Source organism: Hyperolius riggenbachi, chromosome 4 (assembly GCF_040937935.1).
Source record: "Hyperolius riggenbachi isolate aHypRig1 chromosome 4, aHypRig1.pri, whole genome shotgun sequence".
NCBI classification, from domain to species: domain Eukaryota; kingdom Metazoa; phylum Chordata; class Amphibia; order Anura; family Hyperoliidae; genus Hyperolius; species Hyperolius riggenbachi.
This window is the reverse complement of record NC_090649.1, coordinates 187828818-187847167: the sequence shown is the minus strand read 5'-3', so window position 1 is coordinate 187847167 and position 18350 is coordinate 187828818. Positions and strand designations below refer to the sequence as shown.

The following is an 18350-nucleotide window of genomic DNA, read 5'->3' as shown; positions in this document are numbered from 1 at the left end:
CATAAAATAATTCTCTTTAAGAACAATTTCAAGAAGCTTGATCAAAAACCTGCGTTGGGGGGAGGTACAATCTGATTGTGTCATAAGGTACCAGTCTACCGCCTCTACACCCCCATCATGTGGGATGGAGGTGTAGAGGCTCTCGACATCTAAGGTGACCAGTGCCACATCCCCCTCCAGGGCTGGCAGAGCATTCAGTCTGCTCAAGAACATACCAGTATCCCGTAGGTAGGACTCCAGAGACTGCACCATGGGTTGGAGAAGCTTGTCCAAATATTGTGCCAAAGGGACAAAGACCGATCCCACTCCCGCCACAATAGGACGTCCAGGAGGACGTTGCAAAGTTTTATGTATTTTAGGAAGAATGTATATATGTGGCGTAGTGGGATTGGTCTGTTGCAGAAACTTAAATAAAGGTTCGTCAATAATGTCCCTGGCTAAAGCCTCTCTCAATACTCCCAGTATGTGCCTCTGGATCCTAGGTAGAGGATCACACTGTAACTCAACATAAACACTGCTGTCAGACAATTGTCTACAGATCTCCCCAACATATTGATCACGGTCTATTACAACAACAGCTCCACCCTTGTCTGCAGGACACACGACAATATCTTTGTTATCTTGTAATGTCTTAAGGGCAGCACTCTCAGTCTGAGACAAATTATGAGCAACACGGAACTTCCCATCTCTATAGTCTCGTTCAATGTTCAATAAGTCCTCAGTAACCTTAGAGATATACACATCGATAATGGCATGGCTAGGGGGCTTAAAGGTACTTGGGTTACGCAAGCCAGAGTCTTTCAAACGTAGGCCATCGCTGCCTTCGTTCCCATAGTCCCTAGGGATCAAGGCTTGTGGTACAGTACCAAAAAAATACTTTAGCTTAATTGAACGAAAAAAACGGTAAAGATCTTGTTCCAACTTAAAAAAGTCAGGCAAAAAGGTGGGACTATAGGACAAACCATAATTGAGCACACGTTCCTCAACATCAGATAGCACATGGGAAGAGATATTTACCACCAGGCTGGAGTCCACTATCTGCCCCTCCTGGGCCTGAGATTCATCGGGTTCCTGGGCGGTTTGTTTTTGGGCCCTCCTCCTGTACCTGAGAGTTATCTCTTGAGGTAACGACGTCATCAGAACCTGACGTACCCGCTCCAGAGCCACTTCCTCCCAGATGTCCCCTACCGGGTGTCCTCCTATACCTGCGTGGTGGTCTGTTCTGAGAGGGTGTTACTTGTTTCTGCCAGGGGTAGACATATCCTGACACATAGTCCAATTTATCTCTGTTAAATTTGGACCGCTTAGCCTCCTCTTGGACCTTCAAATACTCCACCATCTTCTTATCAATGGCATCAAATACGGACCCACACTTCACAGAATTCTGGATCCCGAAGGATCCAGAATTCTGTGAAGTGTGGGTCCGTATTTGGAACAAAGCATCATATGATGCGATGCTACACACCATTGTGAGAATCCAGAAGGAATTGCCCATACTGGATGAGAAAATGGGTTCCTTACTTCAACAAATTAAGGACCACATGACGGGTGATGATTATAAAAAATGTATTGATGCCATTGATAAGAAGATGGTGGAGTATTTGAAGGTCCAAGAGGAGGCTAAGCGGTCCAAATTTAACAGAGATAAATTGGACTATGTGTCAGGATATGTCTACCCCTGGCAGAAACAAGTAACACCCTCTCAGAACAGACCACCACGCAGGTATAGGAGGACACCCGGTAGGGGACATCTGGGAGGAAGTGGCTCTGGAGCGGGTACGTCAGGTTCTGATGACGTCGTTACCTCAAGAGATAACTCTCCGGCCCGCCCCCAAGGAGGAGGAGGCGGCGAGGGGGCCGGAGGTACAGGAGGAGGGCCCAAAAAACAAACCGCCCAGGAACCCGATGAATCTCAGGCCCAGGAGGGGCAGATAGTGGACTCCAGCCTGGTGGTAAATATCTCTTCCCATGTGCTATCTGATGTTGAGGAACGTGTGCTCAATTATGGTTTGTCCTATAGTCCCACCTTTTTGCCTGACTTTTTTAAGTTGGAACAAGATCTTTACCGTTTTTTTCGTTCAATTAAGCTAAAGTATTTTTTTGGTACTGTACCACAAGCCTTGATCCCTAGGGACTATGGGAACGAAGGCAGCGATGGCCTACGTTTGAAAGACTCTGGCTTGCGTAACCCAAGTACCTTTAAGCCCCCTAGCCATGCCATTATCGATGTGTATATCTCTAAGGTTACTGAGGACTTATTGAACATTGAACGAGACTATAGAGATGGGAAGTTCCGTGTTGCTCATAATTTGTCTCAGACTGAGAGTGCTGCCCTTAAGACATTACAAGATAACAAAGATATTGTCGTGTGTCCTGCAGACAAGGGTGGAGCTGTTGTTGTAATAGACCGTGATCAATATGTTGGGGAGATCTGTAGACAATTGTCTGACAGCAGTGTTTATGTTGAGTTACAGTGTGATCCTCTACCTAGGATCCAGAGGCACATACTGGGAGTATTGAGAGAGGCTTTAGCCAGGGACATTATTGACGAACCTTTATTTAAGTTTCTGCAACAGACCAATCCCACTACGCCACATATATACATTCTTCCTAAAATACATAAAACTTTGCAACGTCCTCCTGGACGTCCTATTGTGGCGGGAGTGGGATCGGTCTTTGTCCCTTTGGCACAATATTTGGACAAGCTTCTCCAACCCATGGTGCAGTCTCTGGAGTCCTACCTACGGGATACTGGTATGTTCTTGAGCAGACTGAATGCTCTGCCAGCCCTGGAGGGGGATGTGGCACTGGTCACCTTAGATGTCGAGAGCCTCTACACCTCCATCCCACATGATGGGGGTGTAGAGGCGGTAGACTGGTACCTTATGACACAATCAGATTGTACCTCCCCCCAACGCAGGTTTTTGATCAAGCTTCTTGAAATTGTTCTTAAAGAGAATTATTTTATGTTTGAGGGGCGGTTCTTTGGACAGCTACGTGGCACTGCGATGGGTTCTAACAAGGCCCCCTCCTATGCAAATCTCTTTATGGGGCTGTATGAGGAAACTTTTGTCTACCTGAGCCCCCTGTTCCGCCGGCACGCTATGTGCTGGTGGCGTTACATAGATGACGTATTTTGCATATGGAGGGGGCCACGTGATACTCTGGATGAGTTTATTGATATACTACACCAGCCGTGCCCGGCTATAAAATTAACGGCAAATTGGAACACGGAGCAGTTACCCTTTCTTGATGTTTTAGTGAGTTACAACAATGGGACTATATCCACTGATTTATACACGAAGCCGACTGACAGGAACTCCACTCTCCACTATGGGAGCTTCCACCCTGGTGGTGTGAGGGATGGGATTCCTGGCAGTCAGTTTTCGAGGGTGGATAGGATTGTAAGTGAGCCTGACAGACGTGCCGATCGTAAGGATGAACTCTGTGAGAAATTTCGCTCTAGAGGTTACCCTAAGGAAGTTCTGGAAAAGAAAAACCGCGGTCGAGGTCGTCGTTTGAGGGGTGTACCACGTATACCCTTCGTTTCGACGTATAATGTGTGCAGTGACGTAGTGGCAAGAGCAGTACGCCGACATTGGCACCTGTTGAGGGATGGTTTCTCCACGGTGCCCGAATTTAGATTTCCTCCTATGATGTCGTTTCGCCGTGCGCCGACTCTACGGGATAAACTGCGGATTAGATCGGCACCTCAAACTCAGGCTCACAGGATTAAAACTGGGATGTTCCCCTGCCTGTCCTGCCACATGTGCAACAGTGTTATACGTGGTAACACCTTTTTGCATCCCACCTTGGGCACTGTGTACCATATCAAGGGGCACTACACATGTGATTCTAACTATGTGGTATATCTACTTAAATGTCCATGTAGCTTTATCTACATTGGTATGACTACACAGTGTCTCAAGGTGAGGATTTCTGCGCATAAATCAGCCATTAGAAATGGCACGGCGGGACAGGCAGTGGCAGAGCACTTTAAATCTTGCGGACACAATGTTTCCCAACTCAGGGTGATGGCCATAGATGGGGTTCCCCCAAACTGGAGGGGAGGGGACAGAACCAAAGAACTATTACGTAGGGAGGCGGGCTGGATTAGGCGTATGGACGCTATGGGTAGGGCAGGGCTCAATCGCGAGCTAGATTTGGGATTCTGTATTTAGGATGGTGGTGACTTGACTTAGCATTTTCGCATATGTATAATTTTTATAGTATAGTATTGGCACTTTGTGGTTTTAATTCGCTTTGTTTTTATTTCACAGACCGACACAGGACTCAATTGGAGAGCAAGTGGAGTTCCCCTTTAACCGCGCAGCAGTATGGTGAATGCTGCGGTCTGTGTGTATATGTTTTGACTATGTTGCTATGGCAATGTCTTGGCCGCTCTAGCACCACCTACTGTGATGATGCGCGGGCTGCTTCTGCGCTGGGTGACGGCTGGGGCGCATAGGATTGGCTCTTGGGTCATCAGCTGACCAAGTCATGTGACTTCTTCACATGACTCTGACGCCAGAACGCTCGCTTCCGTGGATGGAGGCGGCGGATATGCTGCTATGATGCGCCCGTTTGCCCTCACATTGGTTGCTGGCGGCGGGGTCTCCTCTTGCACACCTGATTGGTGAGTTCTTCTTCTTTTTGAAATATGCAGTATCTATTGGTCCTTTTTGGACGCAACAGTCTCCCATCAGGTCCTCCTTTGCTTGCCTCCTGTGATTGGTCAGGGGCTTCACCTGAGGGGTGGATCTTTCTTATAAATATGTGTGTTTGATGTATGATGCTTTATATGACCATTTTACAACTTGAGAAAGGCCTGAGGAGGCCGAAACAACTGTTTGTTGTTGTCGTCATGCCTGCATCAATAAAGCCTTAAAGAGCTATACTTACTTTGTGTGGTGCCGGTCCTTCGTGGAATATTCATAGGTTTATTGAACGTTTTATAGATAAAACATTCAATAAATCTATAACACCTTAGTGCATTCAAAATTAGATTTTACCCATGAGGTAAATGATCAATTGTTCGACAAAGTGTTTGATAAAGCTTAGTGAATTTAGGCCAATGTAACAGTGAAGCTTCTTTCACCAGAAGGGCTGTTTTGTACGGGCAATTGAAGGCGATGAATTCACCGCCTGTCAGGTGCTCTCTTGCACAGGCTGTGCACTTGATAGCGCTCTTTGCCGGCAGTGGACAGAGGGGCCACCCCAGTTTGAGCATGGCCAACATGTTACGTTCTCTGCTGCCGGGTAACATCACTGTGTCAAGTGCTGATACGTGTGGTGTGGTGCAATGCTACCATTCAGCTGCATTTGAATTGCCCCTGAATGGCACACGTGAGTGACAGACAGGATGCTGAACTGTTTACAAGCATACAGTTCACCCTCCCATCTGAAAGTAGTCTAAGTAAAGATCGGGTACAAAAAACATTTGAGCCAAAGAACAGCAAAGTTTACAATATTATGTCTGGTAGTGATTAGAACTGTTAATCTGCAACTCCATAGAGGTGAGCTGGATATTTGGTGAATGTATCTTAATCTGTTTACAGCCTGGAATCAGTCCTGAGGTTAGGAGGAAACTTGGAGAAGCTGCAGTCAGAGCAGCAAAAGCCGTTAACTATGTTGGTGCAGGTACTTCCTTGAAGGCTAATGCTATTGTTACTGATAAATAACAGCGTGGCTTGTTATACAATTTTTATCCTTTTTATCCTTTTTTTTTTTTTTTTTTTTTATCAATATGGTATCTAGGAACAGTTGAATTTATTATGGACTCAAAACAGAATTTCTACTTCATGGAGATGAACACTCGCCTGCAAGTAGAGCATCCAGTCACAGAGATGATCACAGGAACTGACCTGGTGGAGTGGCAGCTGCGGGTAAGTAGCCACAGCGCTTCAGCATGGGGAGATTGTTTATAACCCATGTATCCAAACCTATGAGTTTTTAAAAGAAAAAAAAAAAAAAAGTAAAATACCTCAGTGGAGGGAAGCTTCTAGATGACCTAATGGCTTCTCTGATCCTCCTGCAGCCCACTGATGCTGGCCAGGACCCTCCACTTCTTCATGGGCACTCGCAGGCACGTAGACACTCATGCATGAGCAGCTATGTCCTACTTACTGCACAGGCTTGGGCAGTACTTGCCCTTGCGCAGAGCGGCTGTGCTTGTACATGGTCGAGAGCACGGCCACGTGACCATATTCGACAGCCCCTTGTCGATTGCTCAGAGGCTCCCAGAGCTGGATCAGTGGGTTAGAGGAGGACTGTGGAAGCATTTGGACTATCCAGAGCCTTCCCACTACTGAGGTAAATATTCAAAAAAATGTTTCCCCTTCAGGTACTCTTTAAAACAAAACTAAACTGAAAACTAACTGATGCAATAAACTATTGTATCTATCCTCATTTTCCTAAATTGACATGCCTCTGTATCCCCACACTGCTGCTCTCTGCCCCCCCTCCCCTCCCGCCTCGCTATAGCCCCCTGAGATTAGGGACAATATTTGTCACTATCTCTGAGGTAAACTCAGCGAGAGGGATTGGGCAGCTCTCTACCTAGCCGCGCCTCCTGCTGCTTCCCCACCTCCCTGCACGCTCACTTTAAGGCCACACAGTCTCTCCTTGCAGAGTGAGGGCCCTTTTACACTTAATCAGTTGCTCTCAGTTAAAACGGAAAGAAAACCGATTTTCAAAGTAATGCCCTTGTTTTCCTATGGCACCTTTCACACTTAACGTGTTTTAACTGAAATCTTCTTCCCAATGCACTGCTATAGAAAAAATGCGTACCAACGCGCACTAACACACACTAACGCGTACCAACTGAATAAATGTAAACGGGGCCTTAAAGTGAGCCAGTGCGGCCCACGGGAGCTGCAGTTTTTACAGCTACCTGAGCCGCTCAGCACCCCGGATCAGGTAGCCTACTTTTTTTTTTATTTATTTTTTTTAGCCCACCTTGGGCTCTTTTTAAAGTGTACCAGAAGAGACAACGTGACATGGTGAGGTAGACGTGTATATACAGTGGCAAGCATACAGACACTTATGCTGTGCTCCTTCTCTTTTTTTCCTGCTTGAAAGAGTTTATCATTGGCTATGGAACTGACAGTTTTTCTCCAGCAGGCTTTTTACTGTGAGAGGAAAAGATAGTCAATAGTTCATGTATTTTTACTCTGGGACTCTTGAGACACTGCAATTGAGCAGAGACTATGAAACCTTAAATCTGCTTTGTAAATTATTATACATACCTTGAGATATCTAAAAGAGTCATTTTTAGGAGTAGGACAGATCCAATTGTTTATCTCATTAGTTTATATTCAGCTCTGGTTCACTTTAAAGGGGACCTGAAGTAAAAGAACCTATGCAGGCTACCATATGAATTTCCTTTTAAACAACTTTAGTTGCCTGCCTGTCCTGCTGATCTTACTGGCATCAGTAGCATCTGAATCACACACCCGAAACAAGGATTTGGCAAATGCAGCCAGACTTCAGTAAGAGAACCTGATCTCCATGCTTGTTCAGAGTCTATGGCTAAAATTGTTAAAGAGACTCTGTAATAAAATGTTCAGCCTTATTTCTTCTATCCTATAAGTTTCTATACCTGTTCTAATGTGGTCTGTCCTACTGCAGCCGTTCCTAGTTGCACAGTGGCTGTATTATCTCTGTTATATAATCTAATCTTCTTTCCTTTGTCCGCTTTGTCGGCTCAGGCAGGAATGTGCTGCTCTGCTGTGATAGGTAGAAGTTATACACACCCTCTCCACGCCCCCTCCAGGCTCTGTATGAGTCACAGACTGAGCTTCTCTCAGCCTATCACATGCTGGTTAGCAGCCATGTTTAATGTTTGTAAACACTGCCTAAAACTGGCAATTACAAGCCAGGAATGCAGCAGGGAGTTTCAGAAACCGCAAAGAGGGGCCCAGGAGAACATAATGAATAGAATGGTATGCTTTTTATTGTAAGAATTTTACAGTACAGATTCTCTTTAAGGTAGCCATACATCTAGTGATTCTGATTCAATCGACAAATTGATCAACTTTATTAAGGAATCGACTTAAGTATGATTGATCGAAAGTCGATAGACGAATGATCCACACACTAGAAACTACATGCTATGCGATTCACCTTCACATTTGATCCGACCTATGTTGTGTCTTCATGCTCTGAATGCAAAAATCGAATGAGTCAATCGCATGAATCATTCGTGAGATGTATGGCTGCCTTTAGAGGCAGAGGATAAGCAGGACAGCCAGGTAATCTGCATTGCTTAACGTTGAAAGCTCAGATTTGTAATCCACTCTTCTAATTAAAGATCTCTTTTAACACTACAAAAGAAATTTGGAAGAAGTCACTGCTGAGTTCCTTCTTAACCACTTCACCACTGAGGGGTTTTACCCCTTGAACACCAGAGCAATTTTCACTTTTCAGCGCTCCTTCCATTCATTTGTCTATAACTTTATTATTATCGCAATGAAATGAACTATATCTTGTTTTTTTTTTGCCACCAATTAGGCTTTCTTTAGGTGGGACATTATGCCAAGAATTATTTTATTCTAAATGTGTTTTAATGGGAAAATAGGAAAAAATTATTATTATTCAGTTTTCGGCCATTATAGTTTTTAAATAATGCATGCTACTGTAATTAAAACCCATGAAATGTATTTGCCCATTTGTCCCGGTTATAAAACCGTTTAAATTATGTCCCTATCACAATGTTTGGCGCCAATATTTTATTTGGAAATAAAGGTGCATTTTCTTCAGTTTTGCATCCATCCCTAATTAGAAGCCCGTAGTTTATAAAGTAACAGTGTTATACCCACTTGACATAAATATTTAAAAAGTTCAGTCCCTAAGGTAACTATTTATGTTTTTTTTTATTGTTTTTTTTTTTTTTATTACAAAAAATAAATTGGGGCGTGTGGGAGGTAATGAGTTAATTTATTGTGTAAATGTAATGTGTTTGTATATGTAAAATGCTTTAGGGTGTAGTTTTACTATTTGGCCGCAAGATGGCCACAGTGTGTTTGTTTACACCCGACCTGTAAGCGTCCGGAAGGACGCTTACAGGAAGCAGTACGAGGCTGGGTAAATCACAATGATCGCGCTGTTTCTCAAAGAAGCAGCAGATCATTGCGAGGGCTTAGATCAACTAACGGGAATGGATTTTCCCGTTCATTGATCTCCGGGCGACGGCGTACACGAGCGGCGGGAGGCGGACAGCGGCGGTAGCGCGGAAGGTACGGAGGGAAAAAAGGTACGGGGGAAAAGGATGGAGAAATTCGTACCGCGGGGGGTTAAGTGGTTAAAATGCGATCTCTATGGCTGTTACAGGGAACCTGACATGAGAAGAATATGGAGGCGGTCATATTTATTTCTTTTTAAACAATACCAGTTGCCTGTCAGTCCTGCTGATCTGTTTAGCTGCAGTACTGTCTGAATCGCACCTGAAACAAGCATGCAGCTCATCTTGTCAGAATCGCCTAATCTGTTGCATGCTTGTTTAGTATCTATGGCTAAAAGTATTAGAGGCAGAGCATCAGTACGACTGCCAGGAAACTGTTATTGCTTAAAAGGAAATAAATACAGCAGCCTCCATATACCTCTCATTTCAGGATCCCTTCAAGATAAAATCTTAGCTACAATGCATTATAAACACAAGCAGGTACGCAGACCGATTTAAGCAACTGTGAGGACGCCAGAAAACTAGCAATACAAGAATGTTATCACTAATTGTATTTGTCTTGCTCCCTTTTATTCTCTGTGCTTCTTTTTCTCCTAATCCCCACCCATCACCTTTTATCTATCAGTCCCCTCTCTCCCTCCAGATTGTAAGATACTGGCAGATTTCCCCGCCCCACCCCCTTTAGTGTTTCCAACTTGATTGTGTGTCATCATCAGCTGGCACGAGATTTCCATGATCGCGGTACTTTGTGCGGTGTCATCAGGGATCTCAAAGATCTGATCCACTGTGTTGGTCCGTCGTCGTCTGCACGACGTTCGTAATCATGCGCCTGTACCAACCTCGCAACGTCATTTTAAAATCGCCTGTAGTCTGGAATATCACCAAGTGGGTATGCAGCTTATGGCACACGTCTCATGGACTGTGTCGGACCGTGAATTATTCATTGCCAAAGACCTTCATCCCATCACCTCATCTTGTATCTTGTTCCTTTTGTACGTCCTAGCTTGTGTGACACCCCCTATTTATGTATTGTACAGAGCTGCATTTATTGTGCTGACGCTTTGAGTCTGCCAGTAGAAAAGCGCAATATAAATGTTCTGTGTCTTGTTTGCATAATATGTTGGCACTTTAGAAATACAATAAATAATAATGAGCACTAGATATATATAATATTCTGTTGTCTTTTGGAAAAGTGAGACAATATTTATTGCAAAGAACCCTGCGCTTCCCTTACATGCTGCCAATCTTTGTGCTTTTTAAATAGGGAGTGCTTCTCTTATTTAATGTGCTTTGATTTCTCTGATGCTGTCCTGGCTGTAGCGGTTACTTATATTGTCTTGCAGGTAGCTGCTGGGGAGGAGATCCCAATGAATCAGGATGAGATTACCCTTAATGGCCATGCATTTGAAGCTAGGATATATGCAGAGGACCCCGACAATAACTTCATGCCAGGAGCTGGGCCACTCCTGCATCTGTCTACCCCAGCAGCTGACAGTTACACTCGCATTGAAACTGGAGTCAGACAAGGTCATTATGCATATTAATCCCTCCTCTAATTATCTGATGCTTGTGAAGCCAGGTAATTGTTAAATGCATGATATGGTGATATGTGCTCCTGCTGAAACAGAGCAGTATTGTGCATGAGTGTGCACTGTAATAAATGTAGAATGCAGGCGGTCCAGAGAAAGAGGGTTATGTATGCAGCAGACACCTGTCATGTACATTATCATTGGTATGTTTGTTTGTAAACTGTGATGGATTGCGGGGAGGCCGCCGCGCGTTCTGACAGTGAGGCGGCGGTGTCCGCGTACAGAGCGGCGGTTTCCCCGCAGCAACATGCGTCTGGTTTGTCTGGACCTAGTAGTGCATACAGATGGGGAGCTACACGCGCGCGCCGCAAGACAGGCTCTTTATGCCAATGGGAGAAGGGTCAGCTGATCGAGGCGGTCAGCTGATCCCAGCTCAGCAGGTGATTGGTTGATGGGAGCTGGGCGGCACTGTGGAGCGCCTTGCTATATACAGGGTTTTCTCAAAAAATTAGCATATTGTGATAAAGTTCATTATTTTCTGTAATGTACTGATAAACATTAGACTTTCATATATTTTAAATTCAAATACACACAACAGAAGTAGTTCAAGCCTTTTATTGTTTTAATATTGATGATTTTGACATACAGCTCATGAAAACCCAAAATTCCTATCTCAAAAAATTAGCATATTTCATCTGACCAATAAAAGAAAAGTGTTTTTAAAACAAAAAAAGTCAACCTTCAAATAATTATGTTCAGTTATGCACTCAATACTTGGTCGGGAATCCTTTTGCAGAAATGACTGCTTCAATGCGGCGTGGCATGGAGGCAATCAGCCTGTGGCACTGCTCAGGTGTTATGGAGGCCCAGGATGCTTCGATAGCGGCCTTAAGCTCATCCAGAGTGTTGGGTCTTGCATATCTCAACTTTCTCTTCACAATATCCCACAGATTCTCTATGGGGTTCAGGTCAGGAGAGTTGGCAGGCCAATTGAGCACAGTAATACCATGGTCAGTAAACCATTTACCAGTGGTTTTGGCACTGTGAGCAGGTGCCAGGATGTGCTGAAAAATGAAATCTTCATCTCCATAAAGCTTTTGTATCAGTACATTACAGAAAATAATGAACTTTATCACAATATGATAATTTTTTGAGAAGATCCTGTATATCTCTTGCTGTTCAGTTGCTGGTTGTCTGGTGTTGCGAATACCTATGTGTTAGCACTCAGACCTTAGTCAGATCCTTCAGTGTGGTCGAACCAGGTGGACATGGGAATCCACACTTAGCCAGTTCACTGTATTATTATCTGTGTTATTCTCTAGCATAGTTCCAGGGTGTTGAGATCACGGACCTCACACCCCAGACTAGGAATACTGTATATCATCTGTGTTATTCCTTAGACCAGTTCCAGGGTGTGGGACCACGGACCTCACACTCTAGACTAGGCATTATTGGATATCTGTTTATGAATTGTAGCTCTCCTTACTTCTCTTCTGCTTTCTGATTCGGTACCTTCGCACATCTGATCTACTGTTGCCGACCCTGCCTGTCCCTGGTTACCGAATCAGTCTCCTGTCTCTGTACTTTATCTGCCTGTGTGTTGCCGACCCGGCCTGCCCGACCTTTCTGACTGTCACCCACCCCTTGGGTGCTCAGTCCTCCTGCAGGGGTCCCCTGCTCCTCAGAGGGGGCCTTGCTGCAAAACCAGTCAGGGACTCCCCCTCCTGGAGCCCTTGACTGCAGTAGAGTCCTTCTCTACTTATTGGACCACCTGCTACCCCGGTGGTCCAATTCCTACTGTTACACCAAACACTTACACGCTTCAGGTGTCTAGAGGTTAGTTATACTTGGATTATTGGCGATTCTGCAGATTCTCAATAATCAGGTATATCTGTATTCTTGGGGGTACTGCAGATCGCCAAGAATCAGATTCTCTCTGGTTGCTGACACCTATCGTTACATAAACCCTTCTGAATACTCAGTATTTCTGCATATGTGTCACCTAAACCAAGATCTGTTTTTCCACACAAGACCTAAAATATAGCAGGAACCCCATTCTTCTCCTCCCAAAAATATTGAGTTCTTTAATACAATTATCTAAATGACATATTTTATTGTTTCCAAACATGTTGTTGTGGTTATTGCTTCCCAGAGGGCACAACAGTTTCTGAAAGCAAAATTCACATTCTTTCAGCATGAAAAAATATGCAACTTTGGACTATTTTCCTCAGAAAATATAGTTTTGGACTCCTTTTGTTTAATTTCGGGGTTCTCTTTTTTAGGACTTATGTGGAAAATAGATCATGTTTCAGGTCCTATTCATGTACAAATACTGAAAATGTAAAAGGCCTCACAAACTATAAAACACCAATGTAAACAGGGCTGTGGATTTGGAGCTGGAACAATTTCTGTGCACCTGGAGTTGAGTCAGTGGTTTCATAAACTGTGAGGACTCCGAGTTGGATGATTTTTGTACCCACTCCATAGCCCTGAATGGAAGTCTCTTGAGAATGTTTATATAGAATGTTGGATATTCACACATTAATCTCATCTATCATCTTCGTCTGTTGCACATTTTCACAGAAAACCTATATGGTGTCTACAGTGTATATTTGCTGCTTAATAGCTTCATTTTGTTTTTTCCTTCTGCTTGCTCAAATGACAGGTGATGAAGTCTCTGTACACTATGACCCCATGATTGCTAAATTAGTGGTGTGGGCAAAGGATCGACAAGCGGCACTGACAAAGCTAAGATACTGCTTACACCAGTACAATGTGAGTTCAGTAAGGTGTCTAATGGATAGCATTTGTGCAATTAGTGTTATAGATGTGGTGGTTTTTTCCTGGTTTTTATATAGTATATCTGGGTCCCAAATGTAGTCCAACAAATGATTTGAGGGAAGACTTTTTATCCCCTACCATACCAGCAATTGGTGTTCTCCCTATAGCCATTGTTAAAGCTGATGTCATTCTGGGGTCTACACTGACTGTGGTTGCTGTCACATACTATGCCAATAATAAATGCATTCCTGGTGGGAAGTCTGAAGAAAGCTTATTAGCCGAAAGCTTACTCTTTTACTTCAAAGTGGGTCAATGAACGATATTGTCCTGATTCAAAACTTCTTGCTCTTACTTATGGCTAGCAACCTACAATACTCTTTTTTTTTTTTTTTTTTTTTTTTTTTTTTTTGATTTGTGTATAAATGCTATGCCAAGTGGGCTGAAAATTGGGTCGGTAAAACAAAAACATATGTAATTCCTAGATAAAACACATACGTACATAAATGCTTAATACATCTGTAGCAGAACATGAACAGACCATGCCGCTTGTGCCCTCCCGCCTGCTCTCTATTCTCCTTCTGTGTGCATGTGGTGCTCGCTCTGAGCTGGCGGAAGCCCCTCACAAAGTCCTGTGCTGTGTGCTTATCTCCCCCACTTGCACCGCACAATGTACATCAGCGTGTCAAGTATCAATACTTGATTGCACACTCTACCCAGAATAATGTAAACTTGTATTATTGGCACTACCATTCCAGTATATGATCTGGCATTGTATTACTACCTGTATTGTGTTGTGTATCTTATTGCTTATTGCCTGTATTGTTGTATAAACTTGCCTAAAAGATTATTAGGAGCACCATACTAATACGGTGTTTGACCCCCTTTCGCCTTCAGAACTGCCTTAATTCTACATGGCATTAATTCAACAAGATGCTGAAAGCATTTTTTAGAAATGTTGGCCCATATTGATAGGATAGCATCTTGCGGTTGATGGAGATTTGTGGGATGCACATACAGGGCACGAAGCTCCCGTTCCATCACATCCCAAAGATGCTCTATTTGGTTGAGATCTGGTGACTGTGGGGGCCATTTTAGTACAGTGAACTCCTTGTCATGTTCAATAAACCAATTTGAAATGATTCAAGCTTTGTGACATGGTGCATTATCCTGCTGGAAGTAGCCAACAGAGAATGGGTACATGGTGGTCATGAAGGGATGGACATGGTCAGAAACAATTTAAAAAAACACAAAATCCAGGCTCCTCACCTGGAGCTAGGACTTTTAAACACTTGGAGATTTAATGGGGAGGTGCTGAAAGGGATATGGCAAGCAAAACATCCTCATGCAAATCCATTTACAAAAATCATGCAGAAAACCATGCTGTCCCTACAGCTAAGTTAAAAGCTGGGATTTTCATTACAAGAATAAAGTCTCTTATGTAGTCACATACACCGTGTAGAGGTAGCCCAGTGTCGTATGTGTCCTAACTGTGGCCCTGTAACATGCAAAGCACAAACATGCATGCATGCATGCATTCAGCGCATCAAAACCTATCTAAGGAATAGGAGCACATATCCTTAATGTCCTCCCTGGGACAGATAGTGCATCTAACTAATCATGCAAGGGAGCTGCTAGTACCTACATATGTACCATGCAAACACACCAGCAAGCTGTGTGTTAAGATCACTAATAGGGGAAGAGGGAGAGCACTAGATAATTGGATTCGCATGAGTGTGCGGATGTTCATTTTGATGTTTTTCTTGCCACACCCCTTCCAGCACCTTCCCATTAAATCTACAAGTGTTTAAAAGTCCTAGCTCCAGGTGAGGAGCCTGGATTTTGTGTTTTTAAAATTGTATTTGATCCTTTGTGGCTAGGATTTTATCTAGTGCTCTCCCTCTTCCCCTATTAGTGATCGTAACACACACAGAAACAATGCTCAGGTAGCCTGTGGCATTTAAACAATGCCCAATTGGCACTAAGGGGCCTAAAGTGTGCCAAGAAAACATCCCCCACACCATTACACCACCAGCCTGCACAGTGGTAACAAGGCACGATTGATCCATGTTCTCATTCTGTTTACGCCAAATTCAGAGTATCGAGACTCATCAGACCAGGCAACATTTTTCCAGTCTTCAACTGTCCAATTTTGGTGAGCTTGTGCAAATTGTAACCTCTTTTTCCTATTTGTGGTGGAGATGAGTGGTACCCGGTGGAGTCTTCTGCTGTTGTAGCCAATCCGCCTCAAGGTTGTGTGTGTGTGTGTGTTGTGGCTTCACAAATGCTTTGCTGCATACCTGGGTTGTAACGAGTGGTTATTTTAGTCAACGTTGCACTTCTATCAGCTTGAATCAGTGGGCCCATTCTCCTCTGACCTCTAGCATCAACCAGGCATTTTTGCCCACAGGACTGCCGCATAATGGATGTTTTTCCCTTTTCACACCATTCTTTGTAAACCCTAGAAATGGTTGTGCGTGAAAATCCCAGTAACTGAGCAGATTGTGAAATACTCAGACCGGCCCATCTTGCACCAACAACCATGCCACGCTCAAAATTGCTTAAATCGCCTTTCTTTCCCATTCTGACATTTAGTTTGGAGTTCAGGAGATTGTCTTGACCAGGACCACACCCCTAAATGCATTGAAGCAACTGCCATGTGATTGGTTGATTAGATAATTGCATTAATGAGAAACTGAACAGGTGTTCCTAATAATCCTTTAGGTGAGTGTATATTACCTGTATTGTGCTGTTGTATCTTATTCCTTATTACCTGAATTGTGCTGCCGGTCACCTCTGTTATCATTGGCTGTAATCCTATGTGTTGTACAGCACTGCGTAACATGTTGGCGCTATATAAATGCAATAAATAATAGATGCATTGATGCCCCTTCTACCCTCATTCTCCAGATTGTAGGCCTGAGCACCAATATTGACTTCCTGCTCAGCCTCACCAGACACCCAGCGTTTGAGGCGGGGGATGTGCACACCAGCTTTATACCCCAGCACTACAATGAGCTCTTCCCTCCTAAAAAAGGAATCTCCAATGAGTGGCTATGCCAGGCTGCTCTGGGTCTCATTCTGAAGGAGCAAGCCTTCACCAATGAGTTCAATCTACACTGGGAAGGTTTGTTACACTTTTGCTGCATGCTAGTTGGTGTATTTTGATTGATCCTAAAATGTTGCTCAGTATTTTATAATGCAGATATAACATTTAGAATACAGTACAGCAACTCTTGTTTTAGCTGTAATGTGGTCACAAATTAGGGACTACAGTACATCCTATATACCGTATGTTTTCCGTCAGACATGAATGGCCATAGGGTCCATTTGAAACACACATTTTTCTACCTTTTCACCTGTATGTGGAAAATAATAATAAAGACTCCTTCACATATATAATAGATTTTCACATTTGTAATAAAAGCCGAATTACAGTGTGCTACTTTTTATTTTTTTACTTACTGGTACTCATTTTACTGTTTGTCTTTTGCAGATAGATTCTCTCCCTTTGCTTCAGGCAGTGGCAGGAGAATTAATGTCTCGCATACCAGGAACCTCACTTTGCTGGATGGAGATAACCGTAAGTTACTGAGCTCTAGGTATAATTTTGCCTTCCTGAAACAAAGAGCACTCCACTTAGTCCAATTGTCATTTTTATATTGCCCAATTTATAAAAGGCAGTCTATTACAGTGGCAGTCAGCACTTTGATTGCTGTGTGGTAATGAGCCTTAGTGGGGATTTGTAGCTGTATTTGCTTGGAGTAACTGATCGCCAGCTATAACCATTACTTTTGGCCAGTAAAATAGTATGCAGGTCATTCACTTGTATTATGGCCAGGGATGAGCTCCTTGCTTTCCAAGCCGCGTCACGTGACTACAAACACTTCCTCCTTCCAGGTTGAAGGTGGAAGCGTAGTAATCAAGTTATGCGGCTTGGAACTCAGCATGGAATGTGCCGTGGGATGGGTTAGAGAAGGCTGCTGGGGAACTTTAAACCTCCGCGCCCCCCCCCCCCCTCGCGCACGCACGGGTAGTGGAAGGTAAGAAAAGGTGTCAAGTGATGATCAAACATTAAAGGGTTTAGGCCCTGACCAGCTATTTGGTCACATTTTTATTCAGTACTTCAGTACAATACATTTCAAAATGAGAAGATAAAAATAGAAGGGATATCAAGAAATTGATATTAGCCATGTAATTTGTTCGTGTTGATGAGCCACAGTCACCCTGCACGTAATCATCTTTACTACTGGCAGACAAGAAAAAACTAGACAGCAAAAACTGCCGTCCTCTATAATCACACCCACTAACAACGCGACAAGCTAAAAAGGTTTTTTTCTTTTATATAGAAATACGTATGTACAGCGGGAATACTGGTTGCTTGGCATTTGTAAAAACTAGTCATTAAACACAGGTATCCACAGTGCTGCAAAGATGCGTTGTTAGCCTGCATTCTCCTTCTATACATGGGGGTAAAGGGACAACAGTTCATGATGGAGCGGGAGGCGTAAGGAGGAGATCAATAGCCTCAGCCTGTGCTGTAATTGCTTCATTTTCAAAATTGATAGATTTGCATAAAATCTGCATCAACCGGGAACATTTTGACCTCACCATTGGTAATTTTCAACATAAATTCTTGCCTAGAGTTCCCATGGGAGGTAGTTAGAAAAATGAACTCATGGCCTATTGGTGAAATATGTACAGATAAAGGGTCCTGGTATGGTTAAAGGTGTGGAGTAAGCTCAGGACTATGTTGCTATGGAGATGCGCCAGGAAAGGGAACATTTACAGTAATTGGCAGAATTACTATATTTACAGACTTGAATATAATGCAACCTTGAGTTACTTTATATAGCCTTGTA

The 18350-nt window shown here is 43.5% G+C and overlaps 1 protein-coding gene across 3 annotated transcripts in view; it reads left to right on the top strand.

The window, feature by feature from the left end:
- MCCC1 (methylcrotonyl-CoA carboxylase subunit 1) overlaps positions 1-18350 on the top strand; it is a 61900-nt gene that overhangs the window by 34994 nt on the left and 8556 nt on the right. For all 3 annotated transcript variants that reach the window (XM_068281094.1, XM_068281092.1, XM_068281093.1), the window contains 6 exons: positions 5559-5640; positions 5758-5885; positions 10525-10708; positions 13376-13485; positions 16399-16615; positions 16985-17071. In XM_068281094.1, the coding sequence (XP_068137195.1) occupies positions 5559-5640; positions 5758-5885; positions 10525-10708; positions 13376-13485; positions 16399-16615; positions 16985-17071 (808 nt within the window). The remainder of the gene's footprint in view (positions 1-5558; positions 5641-5757; positions 5886-10524; positions 10709-13375; positions 13486-16398; positions 16616-16984; positions 17072-18350) is intronic.